Here is a 24,460-nt window from a genome sequence, read left to right on the forward strand (position 1 = left end):
CTAACAGAAAGAATGTAGGCAATATTTCAGGCTAAAGGAGTAGGAATCAGACTCTACTATGCAATTATACAGCTATGTGGGTATGATGAGATTTCTCAACTCCCACATATGTAAAGACCCATATAGACGGGCCGATGCAGGAGAGATGTGTGCCGAGCGAACCGCTCAGCACACATCTCTCCCGCCGCTCTGCAGAGCGCGATGTGTGCTGAGCGTGCGGGGGGAGACAGGGGGGGCGCTCATTTCACCCAGCGGGTGAAGTGAGCGACCCGCTAGATTGGCCTGCATGCAGGCCAATCTAGCACCAGCGATAGCGATGCGCGGGGATGCGCATCGCTATCGCTGTAGGGGGTACACACGGAGCGATCATGCTCAAATTCTAAGCAATCTAGTCAGATTGCTTAGAATATCGCTCCGTGAGTACCCCCCTTAAATCTTGATCTAAGGTAATCTTTCTTGTCGGACCCAACCATGACCGCCTTTCTCCATCTTTGCAAACAAGAGATCCCACAGGATTTGACTGACAATCCATCATTGGAGAGTCCTTGGAGGACATGGCATACCAAACGTCATAAGTATAAACTAAATAATCATTGTTCCTGTTATAACCGGAGGATTTTTTTCTTGTGGGATCCTTGTCTTGTAAAGTTCTTCTGGCAGTGACCCGTGTACACCCAGGGTTGAAACGCGTAGAACTCACCAGCGGGTGTTCTTGCCTATAACAGCTGCTTTTCCCCTAAGGCGAAACGTGCCATCTGGTAATGGGATGCCGCCAGGACTTATGCTGCTGGCGGTAGTACGAGCTCAATCCTGAATGACCTAGATCAATGCCGGTGGATAAGAGTACCGGAAAAACACTACTGAACAGAGCAGAGGAGAACAGGGCTAAGAGAAGGCAAACAATAGAGATAATGCTGGAATGGAAATACGAAGAAAGGGGAAGTTGCTAGAGGGATGGGAGAGAGGAGCTGAGCAGATAACAAAAAGAACCCCTAACCGGGAAGCTGCCTACGGACAGGGAGGAGCAATAACTTCTACTTAACTCTTGTGCACAAGTGTAAAAAGGAAAACTGCTCAACAGACTGCAGTGCTGAATAACGGCTGGACACAGGAACACTGTCTAAAGATGTGTACTGACAAACAGCAGAAGAAATCCACAGACTGAGATACCAAACGACAAGGGCTCCCGCTGCAACCAGAGGCTATAACCAGCAGTGAATGAGAGGCAGAACCCAGCTATTAAGGAAGCAGGAGCCAATAGCATGCTGAGCTCAGCCAAGCCTCCCATAATTAAACATCTTGTGCAGATGCCCTGCTGCACGTTCTCCAGGTCCCTGTCTCACCGGCAACCCAGACCGCTAGACTGGCTTGGCGTCTCGTTGCCTCGGAGCCGGTGAGCGGAAGTTCGGGAGTGTCCGGTCGCTTAGCAATGACTAGACGCTAACGGGTAGCCGTGGCGGCTGTGACAGTTCCTTATATCTGCCATTTCTCTACAATCCAGATTTTTAAAGTGAACAGGATTCATATCCATTTAACCAAAGGCAAATGAGAGGTGACTATTAAATTATCTGTTGATTTCTCCTAGAAAAAAATATCTTACGACTGCTTAGAATCTTGAATAACTGGACCTGCCAAGCTTACAAGCCTTTCAAATATATCAAGACCATCACTATGTTATCAGTTTTCGACAATTTGTCACCCCCAGGGTTGGTTGAATGACCTCTGACACTGTATAAGCCACTTCGTGGTAGAAGTGCCGCTTACAAACTACTGTGTAGATCATTTGATTTCACATAAATAAGATCTGGCTAGACATCATTCCGCATCTCTCCACTAAGATACTTAGGGGTATATTCAACTGAAGTCGAATTATGGCGTGGTTTCGTCAGTTTTTGGATTCGACACTATTCGACAGCCGAAACCCTCTACCGTCACACTGAATTCGACATATTCAATTAAAAACGGATTCGACACGCCCTCTGTCGAAAAACGGACCAATCGTCGAATAGTGGGCGGCCTGGATTCGACATCCCACCATTTGGAAACAGATATACGATATAAAAAAAATATGATATATATGTTGGAAAAAATATGATATATATGTTGAAAATGTCCTAAAAAACTATTCCACAAGAGAGCTGACTGTAATGGCTGCTCGTCTCCCTGAAGTCTCAAAAACGTGAGTGAGGAGAGAAGAGTGGCTATGGAGAAGTGTATCCTGGGTAAATGTGGAATCATGGGTACATTTCCCTCAGTTGAGTACAGGAAAAAAATATTCTTTTAAAAAATCGATTATATAACACTTGTGGGTCATAAATAGAAAAACCAAGTAGGTAATCCCTTCAAATATACATAGATATGCTACTAGAAATCAAAAAAGCACCAAAAAATAAAAGTATTTAAGATTTCTTATCAGCTCACGCTAGAAAAAGGAGGCACAATGAAATTGACGAAATGACTGTCGAAAAGCACTGATGTTGAATCGACATTCTTCAATTGAATATACTTTTGTCGAAATGCCGCATTTTTAACATTACAGACATGAAAGTGTCGAATAGTAAATAGTCGAAACTGAAACTACAGGTTTTTTGTCGATAAGTGCCGTATTGAATTGTCAAATCCGATTCGACATGGTTTTTTGGTAGAAAAGGTTAAGTTTTTCGACAATTTCAGTAATTCGACATCAATTGAATATACCCCTTAGAGTACAGTACTCTCAACATTAACATTGCATAAGTATATAGGAAATGTTTTACAACATGTTATTCTGGCTCCATTTTACAAATGTGTTATTAGTCTTTCTGACTTTGTGCATGCCCTGACTATCATGCGGTCATGCCTCTATTTATCACTGTAGGGAATGCCCTTATATTAAATGCTTTTGGTGGCAGGTAAAACAGTATGTCTCTAATAAATTATTACATTTATTATGTATCCCTGACATCTCTATGAGCCAAACTCACATTGCTACAAAAGGGCAGCAAAGAACTATAATTATTGATCATTTCATGTAATCCCAGAAAAAATAAGAATTTACTTACCGATAATTCTATTTCTCGGAGTCCGTAGTGGATGCTGGGGTTCCTGAAAGGACCATGGGGAATAGCGGCTCCGCAGGAGACAGGGCACAAAAGTAAAGCTTTCCGATCAGGTGGTGTGCACTGGCTCCTCCCCCTATGACCCTCCTCCAAGCCAGTTAGGTACTGTGCCCGGACGAGCGTACACAATAAGGGAGGAATTTTGAATCCCGGGTAAGACTCATACCAGCCACACCAATCACACCGTACAACTTGTGATCTAAACCCAGTTAACAGTATGATAACAGCGGAGCCTCTGAAAAGATGGCTCACAACAATAATAACCCGATTTTTGTAACTATGTACAAGTATTGCAGATAATCCGCACTTGGGATGGGCGCCCAGCATCCACTACGGACTCCGAGAAATAGAATTATCGGTAAGTAAATTCTTATTTTCTCTATCGTCCTAGTGGATGCTGGGGTTCCTGAAAGGACCATGGGGATTATACCAAAGCTCCCAAACGGGCGGGAGAGTGCGGATGACTCTGCAGCACCGAATGAGAGAACTCCAGGTCCTCCTTAGCCAGGGTATCAAATTTGTAGAATTTAGCAAACGTGTTTGCCCCTGACCAAGTAGCTGCTCGGCAAAGTTGTAAAGCCGAGACCCCTCGGGCAGCCGCCCAAGATGAGCCCACCTTCCTTGTGGAATGGGCATTTACATATTTTGGCTGTGGCAGGCCTGTCACAGAATGTGCAAGCTGAATTGTATTACACATCCAACTAGCAATAGTCTGCTTAGAAGCAAGAGCACCCAGTTTGTTGGGTACATACAGGATAACAGCAAGTCAGTTTTCCTGACTCCAGCCGTCCTGGAACATATTTTCAGGGCCCTGACAACATCTAGCAACTTGGAGTCCTCCAAGTCCCTAGTAGGTGCAAGGCACCACAATAAGCTGGTTCAGGTGAAACACTGACACCACCTTAGGGAGAGAACTGGGGACGAGTCCGCAGCTCTGCCCTGTCCGAATGGACAAACAGATATGGGCTTTTTTGAGAAAAAAACCACCAATTTGACACTCGCCTGGTCCAGGCCAGGGCCAAGAGCATGGTCACTTTTCATGTGAGATGCTTCAAATCCACAGATTTGACTGGTTTTAAACCAATGTGATTTGAGGAATCCCAGAACTACGTTGAGATCCCACAGTGCCACTGGAGGCACAAAAGGGGGTTGTATATGCAATACTCCCTTGACAAACTTCTGGACTTCAGGAACTGAAGCCAATTCTTTCTGGAAGAAAATCGACAGGGCCGAAATTTGAACCTTAATGGACCCCAATTTGAGGCCCATAGACACTCCTGTTTGCAGGAAATGCAGGAAACGACAGAGTTGAAATTTCTTTGTGGGGCCTTCCTGGCCTCACACCACGCAACATATTTTCGCCACATGTGGTGATAATGTTGTGTGGTCACCTCCTTTCTGGCTTTGACCAGGGTAGGAATGACCTCTTCCGGAATGCCTTTTTCCCTTAGGATCCGGCTTTCCACCGCCATGCCGACAAACGCAGCTGCGGTAAGTCTTGGAACAGACATGGTACTTGCTGAAGCAAGTCCCTTCTTAGCGGCAGAGGCCATAAGACCTCTGTAAGCATCTCTTGAAGTTCCGGGTACCAAGTCCTTCTTGGCCAATCCGGAGCCATGAGTATAGTTCTTACTCCTCTACGTCTTATAATTCTCAGCACCTTAGGTATGAGAAGCAGAGGAGGGAACACATACACCGACTGGTACACCCACGGTGTTACCAGAACGTCCACAGCTATTGCCTGAGGGTCTCTTGACCTGGCGCAATACCTGTCCCGTTTTTTGTTCAGACGGGACGCCATCATGTCCACCTTTGGTATTTCCCAACGGTTTACAATCATGTGGAAAAAACTTCCCGATGAAGTTTCCACTCTCCCGGGTGGAGGTCGTGCCTGCTGAGGAAGTCTGCTTCCCAGTTTCCATTCCGGGGATGAAACACTGCTGACAGTGCTATCACATGATTTTCCGCCCAGCGAAAAGTCCTTGCAGTTTTTGCCATTGCCCTCCTGCTTCTTGTGTCGCCCTGTCTGTTTACGTGGGCGACTGCCGTGATGTTTTTCCCACTGGATCAATACCGGCTGACCTTGAAGCAGAGGTCTTGCTAAGCTTAGAGCATTATAAATTTACCCTTGGCTCCAGTATATTTATGTGGAGAAAAGTCTCCAGACTTGATCACACTCCCTGGAAATTTTTTCCTTGTGTGACTGCTCCCCAGCCTCTCGGGCTGGGCTCCGTGGTCACCAGCATCCAATCCTGAATGCCGAATCTGCGGCCCTCTAGAAGATGAGCACTCTATAACCACCACAGGAGAGACACCCTTGTCCTTGGATATAGGGTTATCCGCTGATGCATCTGAAGATGCGATCCGGACCATTTGTCCAGCAGATCCCACTGAAAAGTTCTTGCGTGAAATCTGCCGAATGGAATTGCTTCGTAGGAAGCCACCATTTTTACCAGGACCCTTGTGCAATGATGCACTGTTTTTAGGAGGTTCCTGACTAGCTCGGATAACTCCCTGGCTTTCTCTTCCGGGAGAAACACCTTTTTCTGGACTGTGTCCAGAATCATCCCTAGGCACAGCAGACGTGTCGTCGGGATCAGCTGCGATTTTGGAATATTTAGAATCCACCCGTGCTGTTGTAGCAGTATCCGAGATAGTGCTACTCCGACCTCCAACTGTTCCCTGGACTATGCCCTTATCAGGAGATCGTCCAAGTAAGGGATAATTAAGACGCCTTTTCTTCGAAGAAGAATCATCATTTCGGCCATTACCTTGGTAAAGACCCGGGGTGCCGTGGACAATCCAAACGGCAGCGTCTGAAACTGATAGTGACAGTTCTGCACCACGAACCTGAGGTACCCTTAGTGAGAAGGGCAAATTTGGGACATAGAGGTAAGCATCCCTGATGTCCCGGGACACTATATAGTCCCCTTCTTCCTGGTTCGTTATCACTGCTCTGAGTGACTCCATCTTGATTTGAACCTTTGTAAGTGTTCAAAAAATTTTTTAGAATAAGTCTCACCTAGCCTTCTGGCTTCAGTACCACAATATAGTGTGGAATAATACCCCTTTTCTTGTAGTAGGAGGGGTAATTTAATTATCACCTGCTGGGAATACAGCTTGTGAATTTTTTCCCATACTGCCTCCTTGTCGGAGGGAGACCTTGGTAAAGCAGACTTCAGGAGCCTGCGAAGGGGAAACGTCTCGACATTCCAATCTGTACCCCTGGGATACTACTTGTAGGATCCAGGGGTCCTGTACGGTCTCAGCGCCATGCTGAGAACTTGTCAGAAGCGGTGGAACGCTTCTGTTCCTGGGAATGGGCTGCCTGCTGCAGTCTTCTTCCCTTTCCTCTATCCCTGGGCAGATATGATCTTATAGGGACGAAAGGACTGAGGCTGAAAAGACGGTGTCTTTTTCTGCAGAGATGTGACTTAGGGTAAAAACGGCGGATTTTCCAGCAGTTGCCGTGGCCACCAGGTCCGATGGACCGACCCCAAATAACTCCTCTTCCTTTATACGGCAATACACCTTTGTGCCGTTTGGAATCTGCATCACCTGACCACTGTCGTGTCCATAACATCTTCTGGCAGATATGGACATCGCATTTACTCTTGATGCCAGAGTGCAAATATCCCTCTGTGCATCTCGCATATATAGAAATGCATCCTTTAAATGCTCTATAGTCAATAAAATACTGTCCCTGTCAAGGGTATCAATATTTTTAGTCAGGGAATCCGACCAAGCCACCCCAGCTCTGCACATCCAGGCTGAGGCGATCGCTGGTCGCAGTATAACACCAGTATGTGTGTATATACTTTTTATGATATTTTCCAGCCTCCTGTCAGCTGGTCCTTGAGGACGGCCCTATCTATAGACGGTACCGCCACTTGTTTTGATAAGCGTGTGAGCGCCTTATCCACCCTAAGGGGTGTTTCCCAACGCGCCCTAACTTCTGGCGGGAAAGGGTATACCGCCCATAATTTTCTATCGGGGGGAACCCACGCATCATCACACACTTTATTTAATTTATCTGATTCAGGAAAAACTACGGTAGTTTTTTCACATCCCACATAATACCCTCTTTTGTGGTACTTGTAGTATCAGAAATATGTAACACCTCCTTCATTGCCTTTAACGTGTGGCCCTAATAAGGAATACGTTTGTTTATTCACCGTCGACACTGGATTCAGTGTCCCTGTCTGTGTCTGTGTCGACCGACTAAAGTAAACGGGCGTTTTAAAACCCCTGACGGTGTTTTTGAGACGTCTGGACCGGTACTAATTGTTTGTCGGCCGTCTCATGTCGTCAACCGACCTTGCAGCGTGTTGACATTATCACGTAATTCCCTAAATAAGCCATCCATTCCGGTGTCGACTCCCTAGAGAGTGACATCACCATTACAGGCAATTGCTCCGCCTCCTCACCAACATCGTCCTCATACATGTCGACACACACGTACCGACACACAGCACACACACAGGGAATGCTCTGATAGAGGACAGGACCCACTAGCCCTTTGGAGAGACAGAGGGAGAGTTTACCAGCACACACCAAAAACGCTATAATTATATAGGGACAACCTTATATAAGTGTTTTCCCTTATAGCATCTTTTTTATATATTTCTAACGCCAAATTAGTGCCCCCCCTCTCTGTTTTAACCCTGTTTCTGTAGTGCAGTGCAGGGGAGAGCCTGGGAGCCTTCCCTCCAGCCTTTCTGTGAGGGAAAATGGCGCTGTGTGCTGAGGAGATAGGCCCCGCCCCTTTTTCGGCGGCCTCGTCTCCCGCTCTTAACGGATTCTGGCAGGGGTTAAATATCTCCATATAGCCTCCGGAGGCTATATGTGAGGTATTTTTAGCCAAAATAGGTATTCATTTGCCTCCCAGGGCGCCCCCCTCCCAGCGCCCTGCACCCTCAGTGACTGCCGTGTGAAGTGTGCTGAGAGGAAAATGGCGCACAGCTGCAGTGCTGTGCGCTACCTTTAGAAGACTGAGGAGTCTTCTGCCGCCGATTCTGGACCTCTTCTTACTTCAGCATCTGCAAGGGGGCCGGCGGCAAGGCTCCGGTGACCATCCAGGCTGTACCTGTGATCGTCCCTCTGGAGCTGATGTCCAGTAGCCAAGAAGCCAATCCATCCTGCACGCAGGTGAGTTCACTTCTTCTCCCCTAAGTCCCTCGTTGCAGTGATCCTGTTGCCAGCAGGACTCACTGTAAAATAAAAAACCTAAGCTAAACTTTTCTAAGCAGCTCTTTAGGAGAGCCACCTAGATTGCACCCTTCTCGGCCGGGCACAAAAATCTAACTGGCTTGGAGGAGGGTCATAGGGGGAGGAGCCAGTGCACACCACCTGATCGGAAAGCTTTACTTTTGTGCCCTGTCTCCTGCGGAGCCGCTATTCCCCATGGTCCTTTCAGGAACCCCAGCATCCACTAGGACGATAGAGAAAAAGCATTTTGCAGCTGGAAATTAAGGGCCTAATTCAGACCTGATTGCAGCAGCAAAATTGTTCTCTAATGGGCAAAACCGAGGGGGTAATTCAGACCTGATCGCTGCTGTGCGTTTTCACCCAGCGGGCGATCAGGCATGAACTGCGCATGCGTATGCACCGCAATGCACAGGTGCGACAGACCGCAGCAACAGGGATCGCGGGTAAGTGACGGGTTTGTGTGAAAGATCCGATCGCACGGGCGTTCGCAAGGAGATTGACAGGAAGAGGGCGTTTGTGGGTGTCAACTGACCGTTTTCAAAGAGTGTCTGGAAAAACGCAGGTGTGTCCAGGCGTTGGAAGGGAGGGTTCCTGACGTCAAATCCGGTCCTGGACAGGTTGAGGTGATCGCAGCGGCTGAGTAAGTCCTGGGCTGCGCAGAGACTGCACAAAATCAGCGGCCATTTTCACGAGTTCTGCGCATGCGCAGTAGAGAAATCTCAGGGAAAATGGCCACCACGCCATTTTCCCAGAGATCTGCGCATGCGCAGTGGAGTCTGAGCCCTCTAGTGCTCAGACTCTACAGCGTCTGGGGAGAGAGGAGGCGGCCCGAACGGAGGAGGCTGAACACGGGCCTCCTCCTCTCTTAAAGCGCCCCTGGTGAGAACCACTGCTCTATTGCAATGAGCAAAGCTTTATATATGTAGCTCTTGTGTGTGTTTAAGCTTTTAGTAGTTAGCCTGCTGTGCTGTCAAAAGCTCTGCAGCAGTAAGTGATATTAAGTGGTTTTAAGGCTCCCATTCAGATAAGTTCTTCTTAAGGGACTATGGGGATCATTCCGAGTTGATCGTAGCTGTGCTAAATTTAGCACAGCTACGATCATGTACCCAGACATGCGGGGGGACGCCCAGCACAGGGCTAGTTCCCCCCGCATGCCTGTCCGCCCCCCCACCCCTCGCACAAGTACAAAAGCATCACACTGCGGCGATGCTTTTGTACTTGTGGAGTAACTTCCGGCCAGTGCAGCTCCTGCGGCTGGCCAGGAGTTGATCGTCGCTGCCCCTGGTCGAAGCGGCTGCGTGTGACGTCACGCAGCCGCAGCGGCCCGCCACTCGCACGGTCCAGCCGGATCGCACCCCCATAACGGCGCATGCGTAGTTCCGACCCGATCGCTGCGCTGCAATAACTGCAGCGAGCGATTGGCTCGGAATGACCCCCTATGGGCCTAATTCAGACCTGATCGCTCGCTATGGGGTTTTTTTTGCACTGCTGCGATCAGATAGTCGCCGTCCATAGGAGACTGTATTTCAGCTGTGCAAGTGCGCGAACGCATGTGTAGCAGAGCTGTACGAATAGCCTAAGACTTACTCAGCCGCTGCGATCACTTCAGCCTATCCGTGACCGGATTTGACGTCAAACACCCGCCCTGCAAACGCATGGACAATCCTGCGATTTTCCAACCACTCCCAGAAAACGGTCAGTTGACACCCACAAACGCCCTCTTCCTGTCAATCTCCTTGCGATCGCCCGTAAGAATGGATTCTTCGCACAAACCCATCGCTGAGCGTCGATCCACTTTGTACCTGTACGACGCGTCTGCGCATTGCGGTGCATATGCATGCGCAGTTCTGACGTGATCGCAGCGCTGCAAAAAACGCTAGCGAGTGATCAGGTCTGAATTACCCCCCATGAGGGATATGCAATCAGCTCCGATCATTTCGGAGCTAAGTAATTCACCCCACTGAGCATTCAATTAGGGCCGTTTTGAAGGTAATTTCGCCAACACCTTTTCACCCTTTTTTTTTTTTTTTTACGTGAAAAGGCACTGGCGAAAAATTCCTCAAAATCGGCGAAAATGGCCTGCATTTTGACGAAAAACACGTGAATTCGCCAATGCTTAATTAGGCCCTATGGCCCAAATGTATTAAGCCTTAAAAAGTGATAAAGTGGAGAGTGATAAAGTAAAATCCAATCAGCTTCCACACTGCTGTGTCACAGGCTGTTTGAAAAATTCTAGGAGCTGATTTGTTGATAGTTTATCACTCTCCACTTTATCACTTCTGAAGGATTAATACAATTGTGTCTATAGCTCTTTTACATTACATGCAGCTCTTGTACAATTGGACCCATAATGCGGCTAGCATGGTGGCTCTCAGAGGCGGATTGGCCCTAGGGCATACCTACCGACTTTTTGGCTGCTCTCTCCGGGAGAGAGCAGCCAGGTCGGTTCGGCAGGGGGGCGGACTGCGATGTGCGTGCAGAGGGGGGCGGACCGGAGGCGGACCGGGGCGTGGCGGAGGTGGGCCGGGGCGTGACTACGGGAATCGTGCCGTGTTAGCCCCCCCCCCCCCCGCTGTGTTATGCCGCTATTATGGCATTATACAGCAGGGGGCGTGGCTATGATGACGCGATACAACAAGAATTACTCGCTAAGTGGGCGGCCGGGCTGGGGGGGACCCCTGTAATCGGGAGACTTGCCTGCTCTTCCGGGGGGGGGGGGGGGGGGGGCCGGGAGGGTCACCCGATTTTCGGGAGCCTCCCAGCCATTCCGGGAGAGTAGGCAAGTCTGCCCTAGGGTTTACAGGGAAGATTCCCGGTGGGCCGACGCACCTGTGGGGCCTGTTTTGTTTGAGGACATGTGGTCTTTTTTAGAGACATAATGAATAAGATGCAAAATAATTTGCATATATGAAAATGACTTTGCCACTTAGCCTGTGATGATCTAGTATATGCTCTGTCTGCCTGCTTGGCTGACATATAAGATTGAGTGAATAGTGATTGGGATACGGTTGGTGTGATAAGCAAGAAAATATATCTTTCTAAAGAATGATAAAGTTTCCTGAATTCTGAAGGTGTATCATATAATGTGCTCATAATACAGTATTTTTTTTTTTTTTTTTTTAACTTCCCCCTTGATGCTGGACATCCCCACTATCTGGGAAGTCTTGGGGGGAGGGTGCTGCTGCCATGGCCCATGGCTAGACCTTACACCTCTGGTGCTGCCCAAGTGGGGCCACTAGTACAAATTCTTCCAGGGCCGCTTTTTGTTCCCAATCCGCCCCTGGTGGCTCTGTATGTATGTAATGTAGCATTAGTCCTTATTTACATGTGTATAATATGTACTTATTAATATGTCCATAATATTATATGTGCGCATCTCTTTAAAGGGTTCAGCAAGTCTGTCTGAGCTGAACCCTGAGTGTGGAATCGGGTAAGTGTTGTGGAATGACGGAGCACAGCACGGAAGTTGTGATAAACATCTATATATTTGCTGTGACTCAGCAGTGTGGATTCTGTTGTGGAATGCAAGGTGTGTTCCACAATACTAAGGCCTGAGTCAGGGGTGGCCGCAAATGCTGTTTCTACCATAATCGTGCGCGTAGCGGATGGGGGAAAATATGCGAATGGTGCTTCCAGAGGGATTTTATAGACACACCCACTGATGGCGTCTCTGATCCGCCACTTGCGTACAAAGGGGGTTATTCAGAGTTGTTAGCAAACCAAAAAAGTTTTTGGGCAAAACCATGGGCCCAATTCAGACCTGATCGCTAGGCTGTGTTTAAGTACAGCGGGCTGTCAGGTCTAAACTGCGCAGGCGCGTCGCATGGGTACAAAACGGATCGCTGCTCAGCTATGGGTTTGTGCGAAGAATCAATTTGCACGGGCGTTCGCAAGGAGATTCACAGGAAGAAGACGTTTGTGGGTGTCAACTGACCGTTTTCTGGGAGTGGTTGGAAAAATGCAGGCGTGTCCATGCGTTTGCAGGGAGGGTTCCTGGCGTCAATTCCGGTCCCGGACAGGCTGAAGTGATCGCAGCGGCTGAGTAATTCCTGGGCTACTCAGAGGCTGCGCAAGATCTGTTTGCACAGCTTTGCTACACATGCGTTCGCACACCTGCATAGCGAAAATACCCTCCCCTATGGGCGGCGACTATGCGAACTCAGGACTGCAAAAGACCCCTAGCGAGTCATCAGGTCTGAATGAGGCCCCATGTGCACTGCAGGTGGGGCAGATGTAACATGTGCAGAGAGAGTTAGATTTGGGTGGGTTATTTTGTTTCTGTGCAGGGTAATTACTGGCTGCTTTATTTTTACACTGCAATTTAGATTTCAGTTTGAACACACCCCACCCAAATCTAACTCTCTCTGCACATGTTATATCTGGCTCACCTGCACTGCACATGGTTTTGCCCATTAGCTAACAAATTTGCTGCTGCGATCAGATCTGAATTAGGCCCTATGTTGCACTGCCGGGGGGGGGGGGGCAGATGCAAAATGTGCAGAGAGATTTAGATTTGGGTGTGTTATATTGTTTCTGTGCATAGTAAATACTGGCTGCTTTATTATTACACTGCAATTCAGTATGAACACACCCCACCCAAATCTAACTCTCTCTGCACATGTTACATCTGCCCTACCTGCAGTGCAACATGGTTTTGCCCAATTGCTAACTTTTTTAATTTGCTAACAAATCTGAATAACCTCCAAAGACATGCTGTCGATAGTACATCCGTTGCACTGTTGATTATATGTCACCAACCCTGTGGTTGCCCAGAATGTCTGTTGCGAGGAAGCCGCTGGATCCTCTACAACTTCATATCAATTCGCAGTAGCAGGCTCAGCCACGGCCAGAAAACGGTTGCGACACGCCTGTGTTTTTGAACCATTTAAAAGCAGCACTGAATAGAACGTTCTTGCACAAAGATAATGAATCTTAATACACCAATTTTAAAACAACAAAACAAAATAGTTTTCTATACACCTGTATGTAAAAGAATAAATACAATGACCCAACAAGAAAACTGTAACTACCAGAGATTCCAGATGTATCCTCATTCACCTAGCGTCAATATGGAGCGAGACGCCCAGCGCGGCTGGTACAACCCTGAGAGGGGTAGCGTGCAATCTTTATCTTTACATTTTGCAGATGCAGGAAAGCACCACCCAAAGTGCTCTAGAGACCGCACAGGAATTAGTTTCACATTCAGACTCATTCGCACACACATGTACAAATGTCGCACATTGATGAGTGTAATCTAGCAGAGTAGTTTTATAGCGTACAGTTGTTTTATTTATGAAAATATGACACACATTTTGTATGGGAAAATAAAGCCGCCTGGGATGTCCGTCAAAATCACACTGCTGGGGCCAGAGAAGTTGCGCTCAAAGACGCAGTCAATGGCTACTGCATGCCAGAAAACAAAGGCCGAAGCACACATATTTCTGGAACCCCCCATGTCACCGCCCACATATGACAGCAGCATGTCAATCATAGTAATATAACTATGATTGACATGTTGCTGTCATTTGTGGGCGGTGACATGGGTGGTTCCAGAAATATGTCTGCGTCTGCCTCGTTTTCTGGGCATGCAGAAGCCATTGACTGCGTCTTTGACAGGTACATGGGGCACGGTCACAGGACCAGATCTGAACACGCACAGTGCGGCTCCTGCGCAGATCTGAATATATCAGAGATTTGTGTGTCTTCAATACTATGGGGTCTATTCATGAAGCAGTGAAAAGTGTGGAGAAGTGAGCCAGTGGAGAAGTTGCCCATGGCAACCAATCAGCATTGAAGTAACATTTATAATTTGCACACTTTAAAATTATACAGAGCAGCTGATTGGTTGCCATGGGCAACTTCTCCACTGGCTCACTGCTCCACTCTTTTCACTGCTTCATGAATAGACCCCTGAATGTCAGTATTTGTGCCTCCCACAACACAAGCCATGCAGTAACTTGATTAGCAGATTTAAATATGAATAAACAGAGAGAGAGAGAGAGAGAGAGAGAGAGAGAGAGAGAGAGAGAGAGCCCTCGGCTCAGTTTTTTTCCTCTACTATTTGACATGCACTAAATATAGAATATTATCCTTGTTCAATATTCCCTCTGCCCTAAAGCAGATTCCACTGCTTCCTGGTTGTCATGGCAATAGCCGATGCTTCCTGACTTATGCATGGATGTGATTGGGTACAAGACTGCAGGTGCAGATTCTGGGTATGATTGGGTAGAGGCTGCAGGTGCAGATTCTCATTGGGTCAGACCTGTCATTGTCGCCGGGGGAAAGATACAGCAGTAGCAGAGTAAAGGGATTCTGTGCTCGGGGACAACTGATATAAAGAAGATTGCCAACACAGGGCCTAATTCAGACCTGGTCGCACGCAGGCTATTTTTGCACTGCTGCGACCAGGTAATCGCTGCCTACAGGGGAGGGGGTAAACGCTTTGCAGGGTGCAATCGGCTGTGCAGTGAACTGTACAAACAGTTTCTGCACAGCTCAGGACTTACTCGGCCGCTGCAACGATCCGGGATGTTGCTGACGTCAGGAACCCTCCCTGGAAACGTCCGGGCACGCCTGCGTTTTTCCGGACACTCCCAGAAACTGGTGAGTTGCCGCCCACAAATGCCTTCTGCCTGTCAACCTTCTTGCGGTAGCCGGTGCGATAGCTTTCTTCATAAGATTCGTCGCTGCATGGCGCCGCTGTCGCCGGCGGCTGACGCGCCTGCGCATTGCGGGTCACACGCATGCGCAGTTCAAACCCGATCGCACGGCTGCGAAAAAATGCAGCGTGCGATCGGGTCTGAATGACCCCCTTAGTACACTGTAGATTCTGTCAGAGGAACTGATAATGCGTTTCTCCAGCCTTCTTGACACTTGGGAGATTAAATCATGCGAAGGATTAAATATTCTCTGTACGGCGCGGCAAAATATGATGGCGCTATATATATATAGAAAATAATAATAGATAATTAAGACTTTGGGAGAGATTTATCACACCTTCTAAAGAGGACCGGTGGAGATGTTGCTCAAACCAACCAGTCAGATTCTAGCTATTTCTTTATTTGATGCATTCTATAAAATGGGCGTGGTATTGAAAGTCGACAGTAACTAGGTCGACAATGTCTAGGTCGACCACTATTGGTCGACAGTAACTAGGTCGACAGGGTGTCTAGGTCGACAGGGTCTGTAGGTCGACATGTTCTAGGTCGATAGGTCAAAAGGTCGACATGAGTTTTTAATGTTATTTTGGTGTCGTTTTCTTCGTAGAGTGACCGGGAACCCCAATTAGTGCTTCGCTCGCCATGCTTCGGGCATGGTGCCTTCGCTCCGCTACCGCTTGGCACAGATTACCGTTCCAATTGTAGTCCACGTGGATCATTAAGTATGAAAAGGTTCAAAAAAAGAAAAAAATTGTGAAAAACTCATGTTGACCTTTTGACCTAGAACATGTCGACCTAAAGACCCTGTCGACCTAGTTACTGTCGACCAATAGTGGTCGACCTAGACATTGTTGACCTAGTTACTGTCGACTTTCAATCCGGATCCCCTATAAAATAATAGCTAGAATAGGGATTGGTTGCTGTGGGTGACATCACCACTCAGGGACAGATTTAGGGGTCAGGGCACCGCTAGATACAACAGTAACGGCCCCACTGCCCAATTTTATTAATGTCACTGACTAGACAGCAGGGAAGTGGACAAGTGGAGAAATTACCCACAGCAACCAATCATTACAAGCAGGGACGCGTCTAGGCCCAGACGGAGTCTGCACACGGGCCTCCTCCTCTCTTGCCTGCAGAGCTGTAGATTCTGGGCACTAGGGTCACTAGGGGACCATAGCGCTCTCCCTGAGTCTAGTGCGCATGCGCACATCTCTGGGAAAATGGCCAATGCACCATTTACCAGAGATTTGCTTAGAGATGCTGCCGCCGATGGAGGACTCCGGAGAGGTGAGTATTTAAAAAATGGGTTGCAGGATGTGCAGTGTGGGCCCTCACTGTACCCCGGGGGCCTGTGTGCACCGCACACACTGCACCCATTGTAAATACAGTACGCCAGTGATTACAAGGTGTTACTCCACGTACATCACCACATGGAACTAAAAGGGACACAATGGGGCCCTAAGCATAACAGGAAAAATAACTTTTTATATTTCATCCTTGATGCGGATTGCAGATTGGCATTATTTGTTTCCTACGGAATCTGTGTTTCGAGTGCTCGTGTGCTTTGGGGAAATAAAATGACTCGGATCAGTCTGCAGCCAGCTACAGCTGCATTGTTTAAGGAAAACATCTGTTTGGGAATAACGCATTTCTCTGAGCCGGAATAGGTAATGTAATGAAAACAAGATCCATGCACTACATATTGTTAAACACAGAGAGCGTATTTGTGTCCATATTAAAAAGCTGCCAGATCATGCTGCTATGGAAACGCTGCCATATACGCGACACACAGGAACTGGGAGAGCTTTTATTAGCAGAGGATTGCATGGGTGACACCTAACACAAAAAGAATCCAGCTTTTATATTGGGCTTGTGTCACTGTATAAATATAGGAAATGCATCTAGACAGCCGTCTCTAAAGAGCACGGAACAGCAAGGTAACAATACTGTAATGCATTCATTAACAGATATACATATTTATCTTGTAAAAATGACATTGTCATAGCTAGTTTTAACAGCATCAAACAGGACCAAAGAGTGAAACATTGTAACCAGGGAATTCTGGGCATATATGCAAATTGTTCCTGACTTGCCCCAACTGGGTAAATAGATATCCAGCAATTGCTAAATCTTTATCAAGGCCGTACATTGGATTGTACCCTTTAAATCACTGTACATCATTAAATGTGTGAGTAAACCTTTATATTAAGAAGTAGTGATTAATAAAAAGTACTTATGAATTGGTGTCACATTACTGCACCAGGAAACAGGAGCGTTTAGTAGCAGGAATATCCCCCATTGAAATTAATGAATATGGTTAGCATGTATATAACAGAGAAAATGCTGTGGTCACCTATTCGCTATAGTAGTATGAGTGGCATAAGATAGTTTCGGCACGTGTCTGCCCACGCTAAGCCCACGTGATTGGAGTGAGACTTCTGCTGCTCATAGCTTTTCCACCAATCAGCGAAGGCCTCAGCCACTGCAGTACGGATGGTATAAGAGGAGTCAGACCAGTCAGAGAAGGGCTCAGCCACTGCAGTACGGATGGTATAAGAGGAGTCAGACAAATCAGAGAAGGGCTCAGCCACTGCAGTACGGATGGAATAAGAGGCGTCAGACCAATCAGAGAAGGGCTCAGCCACTGCAGTACGGATGGAATAAGAGGCGTCAGACCAATCAGAGAAGGGCTCAGCCATTGCAGTACGGATGGAATAAGAGGCGTCAGACCAATCAGAGAAGGGCTCAGCCATTGCAGTACGGATGGTATAAGAGGAGCCAATACTGAGAGCACAGAGAGAGAGGAAGCCGCCAGTCTGCAGAGAAATGGAGGAGGAAACGGAGAGGGAAATAAACTGAGCGGAACATAAAGGGAGGGAGAGAGTAAATGGGGGTCATTGAGGAAATAAAGGAGGGAGAAGTGGACGGTAAGTGTGGGGAAGGAAGACAAAGAGAAAAAAGAGAGTTATGAGTGGTTAAGGTTGAAATGATCAATAATCTATATTACAGGACAGAGCTCAAGTATAATACAGGGTAGCACTCAGAACGCACTGTACATGATGCACAATACCAAGCTTTTATTGTCTATAGCCAGAGACCTAGGAAAAAGTGCTCTAGGCAGCTGCCAATGGGACTCTGGCTAGAGTGCAGGGTATGTTACAGTGGCTATAATGAGTGCGGTACGGGCCCATGGGTCATTGGGAGCCATAGTTCCAGTATGAATGGTCGACAATGTTAAGGTTGACAGTCATTAGGTCGACCACTATTGGTCCACAGTGACATGGTCGACATGGACAGATTGTGGACACATGAAAATGGTCGACACGTGAACGGTCGACACATGAAAAGGTCGACATAGACATTTTTTTTTACTGTTTTTGGTGTCATTTTTTCCGTAACATGAACAGGAACCCCAATTAGTATCTCGCGTCCCCTTGCATGGCTCGTTTCACTCGCCACGTGTCAATCATTTTTCGTGTGTCGACCATGTTACTGTCAACCTAATGAGTGTCGACCTTAACACTGTCGACCACCTGAACGGATACTGGGAGTCATCACCACACACCCTGCACCCACAAAAGACACTCCACTGTGCAGCGACCCCCTTCCCCATGCCTTCAGCTGGCAGTGGCTTCTGTCTGGTGCGGTCATCGGAATGATGGCGCCAACACAACAAATAATATTGGTAACTTCTGTGCAAGTCCCATCCTCCCAAAGACATCACTGGAAAGGATGGCACGTCAGTGACAGGTATGGGGGAGGGGGGATAAAGTATGTGAGCGAATCTCTGTTGAGCGGAGCACTTCATAGTAACGGCAGGAAGACACACTCGGTGATTGTGGCGGTATGCATGAGAAAATCACCAATCAGCAGCAATCAGTTAACATTTCATTTAATCCTTGGCATAAATAAAATCTACGACATTATATAAATGACACATTTATTTCAAACTATAATATAGAGCGAAATTCTGGAACCCAGTAGCTTAAACAACAATCAGAAAATCCACATTGCCTGCAGGGAGAATAAGTATCGGTGCACTCTGAATTACTAGTGACATTTTGTCACATCAAGATCTAAGTATCTCCGCTGAAATGTGTGATGCCAGGCCAGGATGCTATTTGGCAGTAATTGGCAGGGTGTCCAAGGAGATTTGGAGAGATTTTAATTATCAGGGTGAAAATAGAATTTGGCTGCTCGTACAGTATTTAGCAGCGGACCGTTGCGGAGGATCTGTCTGGGTGTAACCTCTGTCACCAAAGCAATGCGCAAATCAGAACAGTTCAGAATTCGTAATAACGCACATCACAAGTATTATAATAATTCTGGAAATAATGCAACCTCTTTACTGGAAAGATTCTCTGTCTGCCAGCCCCATGGTAAAGAAAATGGTATTTTATTAAAAAAAAACCCTGAAGTTATATTACATCATCCAACTGGATTTTCCCTCTTCAGATGATTTTAACGAGTAGCTAAACTTTAACACCACTGTAAATGTTGAATTAGAAGAACAAGCCGCAACACATCCTACAGGGCTATAATACGAGTTGTGCAACTGGTTCTGCTGCTCAGGGTGTCTAAGGGGGTGGCATCATGGGCGTAACTATAGTGGGTGCAAGGAGTGCCATTGCTATGGGGCCCAGAGGCTTAGGGGGGGCCTGGACCCAGGGAATAAAGTTGCATACCAATTTCCCAGATTGGACTGCTAAGCAATTGGGTCTGATCCATAGGCGTGCGCAGCTTATTTTATTAGGGGGTGCACCGCAGGAGGGGTGTGTCTAACACCACCTTATGGGCATGTCTATCACTGCCCAGAGACTATTACATTCTCTCAGTAAAATCACATGGCTTAATCTAATTTTTTCCCTAGTTAGTTCCTAATAACGTAGATATAATACGGCGGCCGGTACTGACTGTCTGCTACGGCATAACCCTGAGTCCTAGCTGCACCCTATCGCTGCTTACACTTCCCCAACCTATCCCTGACCCAGTGACGGAACTAGAGAGTGGTGGGCCTAGGTGCATATGCATTCCCTCCCCACCCCTTGCTCCCCCAAGCACCTACACCCTAATTTTGAGTGGGACATTCTGAAAAGTATGGGAGATGTAGGGAGCTGAACATTTGAGTTTTAATAGAACACAAGTACAGTTTAAAATATACACGTGCCATCAGAGCCACATCTGCCTCTTTCTATGCCATCACACTCTTCCTCCGCAGGACACCAGCATTTGTCATACGTGTCCCCATGCTCAAAAGCTACTGACAGTAGTGCCCCTTACTCCCATTATGCCACACAGTACGATCCAAATACACCTTATGCCACAGAGTATGATCCAAATTCACATTATACCACACAGTATGATCCAAATACACATTATGCCACAGAGTATGATCCTAATTCTCATTATACCACACAGTATGATCCAAATACACATTATGCCACAGAGTATGATCCAAATTCACATTACGCCACAGAGTATGATCCAAATTCACATTACGCCACAGAGTATGATCCAAATACACATTTTGCCACAGAGTATGATCCTAATTCACATTATGCCACAGAGTATGATCCAAATTCACATTATGCCACAGAGTATGAGACGAAATTCATATTATGACACATGGTATGAGCCAAAAGTCACATTATGCCACACGATATGAGTCGAAATTCATATTATGCCACACGGTATAAGCCAAATTCACATTATGCCCAGAGCCAGCCCTAATCAATTTGATGCCCTAGGCAGATTTTGGCTGATGCCCTGAACGCTGTGTTGCGAATAGTTGCAGCCAGCATTTGCTCCATAGACGTCTATGGCATGTGTGTGAATATACACGCGTGCATCATAGACTAAGGCACACTAGTCACGCCATCCATGCTGCAATGATGGATGAGCGGCGGCAACATCTGTAGCTCCGCCTCTGACCCAGCACAGCACCCATCATCCAGCACGACCATGAAGCCTTACCCCGCTGGAGTAGACAGTGGTAGAAGTAAATGACTGCAGGTCAGGGGGCACCTCGACCACCAAGAGAGAAAGGGGGAGATGGGGGGGGGGAGATAGGCAGAGAAAAGGAGGGAGAAAGAGAGGGGGTAAGATGCAAAGAAAGGAGAGAGACAGCGGGGCCCATTTATCAAAAAATATTTGTGGCTATGTCCCCGAAAAACACCCGCTTTCATAAATTAGCCGCAAATATGAGGTTTCCCTGGTATGTATAAAGAAGGGATTGCAGCAAGTATCGGAGATACCTGCTGCGATCCCTCCATTTCCGCCCGCAGCCGCATCAACCATAGGTTTCTATGGGGGATGCAATGCTGCACAATGTATCCCGATATTGTTCCCCGCAGCTACTGCAATATTTGACCGCAATACCCCATTGTATCCTATGGGCTACAGATCAGGGGAAAATAGATCCGGCTGGGTTCCCCGAGAACCTTCCGCCAGAAATGCCTCAGTGCATCGCATATTGCAATAGGATCCTGGGTGGTAAGATCCCACCCAGATCACATTCAATATGTAATCCATGACAAATGGGCCCCATAGAGAGAGAAAGTAAGGGGGAAAGAGGGAGAGAGGAGAGAGACATATAGAGTGGGGGTGGGGGAGGGAGAGAGAGGGAAAGGTAGAGAGGGAGAAGGAGGAAAAGATAGGGCGAGAGGGGGAGGGAAAGATAGGGAGAGAGAGAGAGGTTTCATGAGAATGAAAATATAGTAAACATACACTGATACTTACCACACTGTGTCAGTTTCCGCATGGGTAGGGAGGGTGCCTGCGGCTGCTAGTAGACATACACTGATACTTACCACACTGTGTCAGTTTCCGCATGGGTAGGGAGGGTGCCTGCGGCTGCTTTGTGCTTCTTCTGTCATGCTGCGGTTCTAGTGTTCCTACTGCTCCTCATGGATCATGGGGGTCATTCCGACCCGTTCGCACGCTGCACTTTTTCGCAGCAGTGCGAACGGGTCAGAATTGCACATGCGCGTGGGTGGCAAAGCACAGGCGCGTCACTGCCTGGCGACGGCCGTCGCCGGGCAGCGACGAGAATAACGAAAAAAGCATACACAGCGGCGAACGCAATGACAGGAAGAGGCCGGCTGGAGGTGTCCAGTGACCGTTTTCAGGGAGTGTCCGTCCGAACGCAGGCGTGCCCAGCCGTTTCCAGGGAGGGATCCTGACGTCAGCTCCGTCCTGGATGATCGCAGCAGGTGAGTAAGTCCAGAGCTGTGCAGAGACTGCAAAAAGCACAAGCGAGCGCAGCCTTACACAGCGATTCCACCCTCCCCTGTAGGAGGCGACTACCTGATCGCAGCAGTGCAAAAAGTAGCCTGCTAGCATTCAGGTCGGAATGACCCCCCCATGTACGCTATAGCAGAGATAAAACAGGGGGTGGGGTCAGAACCTTGGGGCCCGGCACGGGTGTACTCTTTTCCCCATGTTGCCGAGTCTGCTGACACACACACCTCTTACCTTCTCCTTCCTGGCCGGGCTCCATGGGATGGCTGCTGACAGAGATCCACCTGCACCAGCAAGAGAAGGCAGGGCTGCAAGTGCACATACTGTAGATCGCCGAGCCCAGGGAAAGTTGGGGGTGTGTCCTAATCGCGGACCCCCGTGACCACGCCCACTTTTAGAAAACTCCATCCGAATCAGCAGGAACTGCCCGGCCGGGAGAGGAGGAGCACGGGACCTCAGCGCAGAAACTCACAGCTGCCCGAGTTAAGCTGAGCCGGCCCTATGCAGGCCAATGGCTCAGCATGTAGTATATCCTCTTGCCCTGCCTGCTACCGCCGCAGCAGAGGGGGGAAGCATACCTCCCAACATGACCCTCTCCAGGAGGGACACAATGCTCTGCTTCTGGACTTTTCCCTTAATTTATGATTGCCGGCACCTGTGTTGAACAGGTTACTGGATAAGAAAGGTGTTTCAGCATAGGTGCAGGCAATCATACATTAAGAGGGAAGCCCAAGAGCAGAGCATTCTGTCCCTCCTGGAGAGGGTCATGTTGGGATCTATGGGGAAGTCACACAGCCACTCCACTGTGCTGCAGCTGGCGTGGCGTGTGGGGGTGCCGCACATTAGGGGGTGCCTGTGTGCACCAGACACCCCCAGTGCGCACGCTTATGGTCTGATCCATTGCCCAGCCTGACATTATATTGTCAGTGACAGCAGTGTCTAGTGGATGATATAATGGTAAGGGGACACTGTAATGTGGCAGAATATGAACTGGAGGGCACTGTAATGTGGAGGGTACTATAATGTTACATAATAAGAACAGGAGTACTTTAATGTGGCACAATATGACATGGAGGCACTACAGTGTGGCATAACATGTACTGGGGCACTATAACGTGGCACAATTTGAACTGGAGAGCGTACTCATATGGCACAGTATGAACAGGGGGCAATGTAGTGTGGCATAATATGAACTGGGGACCAGTGGGGTCATAAGCGGGGTGCAAGCCGCACCCGGGTGTCACCCGCCGAGGGGTGACACCAAAATGCCAGCTGCTGCTCAGTGACAGGAGTCGGGTGCTGCACTTTAACATTACGTGCAGCACCTGGCTCCTGTTACCTTGTAGGAACCGGCACTGCAGCCATAGCCCCCCTGGGGGCAGCCCATATCTCCCGAACCCCCGGAATGACAAAACTGGGGTTCGGGACGCGAGGCCATGCCTGTCCGCTAACTTGCGCCCCTCCCGTTAGGCTACACCCCCCATTTCGTGGCAGCCCGCACCGGGTGTAATCAGGGGCAGTGACGCCCCTGCCTGGGACACTGTATATATTGCTCGGGACAATGTGAATTGGGTATACTGTGTGGCACATGTAAACTAGGGCACTACCATGGGGCTTAATATTAACTAGGTTCAGAAAATGACCTAGGGCACTATCATGGGACATAACATTAATAACTGCTGCAGAGGTGTGTCTCTCTAGACCCTTCAATATGCTGCTATGGGGTCTACAAAGCTCTGGGTACGGGTCGTTGGGTCGACTCAACTTAGGTCGACCACTGAAGGTCGACATGGGCATTAGGTCTACATGTACTAGGTCAACAGGTGAAAAGGTCGACATGAGTTTTTGGACTTTTTTTGGTGTTGTGTCCCCTCGCATGCTTCGGGCAAGTTGTCTCGCTTCGCTCGGCACAGGTTACCGTTCCAATCGTAGTCCACGTGGATCGTCGAGTATGGAAAAATCCAAAAAATGAAGAAGAAAAAAAGAAAAGTAAAAAACTCATGTCGACCTTTTGACCTGTCGACCTAGCACATGTCGGCCTAATGACCGCGTCGACCTAATGCATGTCGGCCTTCAGTGGTCGACCTAATGACTGTTGACCTAAGCTGTGTTGACCTAACGACCGTATCCCCTGGTTACACCCCTGGGTGGCATGTTTGCTCCCAAGACTAGAAGGCACAGGAAATCGTGAGGATGAGTTAATTAACATGGAGGAGTGGTGCAAATGACACATGCAAGAGGCGCAGCATCATG

General features: G+C 48.1%; 1 protein-coding gene across 10 annotated transcripts in view; it reads right to left on the reverse strand.

The window, feature by feature from the left end:
* TTC7A (tetratricopeptide repeat domain 7A) overlaps positions 1-24,460 on the reverse strand; it is a 914,714-nt gene that overhangs the window by 337,774 nt on the left and 552,480 nt on the right. The window contains exon 16 of one of the 10 annotated variants that reach the window (XM_063918714.1): positions 15,829-17,784. The exons of 8 other annotated variants lie outside the window; for them this stretch is intronic. In XM_063918714.1, coding sequence (XP_063774784.1) covers positions 17,379-17,784 — 406 coding nt within the window. In that variant the 3' untranslated portion in view covers positions 15,829-17,378. Of the gene's footprint in view, positions 1-15,828; positions 17,824-24,460 lie in introns of those variants that run through there. One more of the 10 variants, XM_063918712.1, reaches the window with a different exon arrangement.

The sequence above is a fragment of the Pseudophryne corroboree genome, chromosome 4 (genome assembly GCF_028390025.1).
Source record: "Pseudophryne corroboree isolate aPseCor3 chromosome 4, aPseCor3.hap2, whole genome shotgun sequence".
NCBI classification, from domain to species: Eukaryota; Metazoa; Chordata; class Amphibia; order Anura; family Myobatrachidae; genus Pseudophryne; species Pseudophryne corroboree.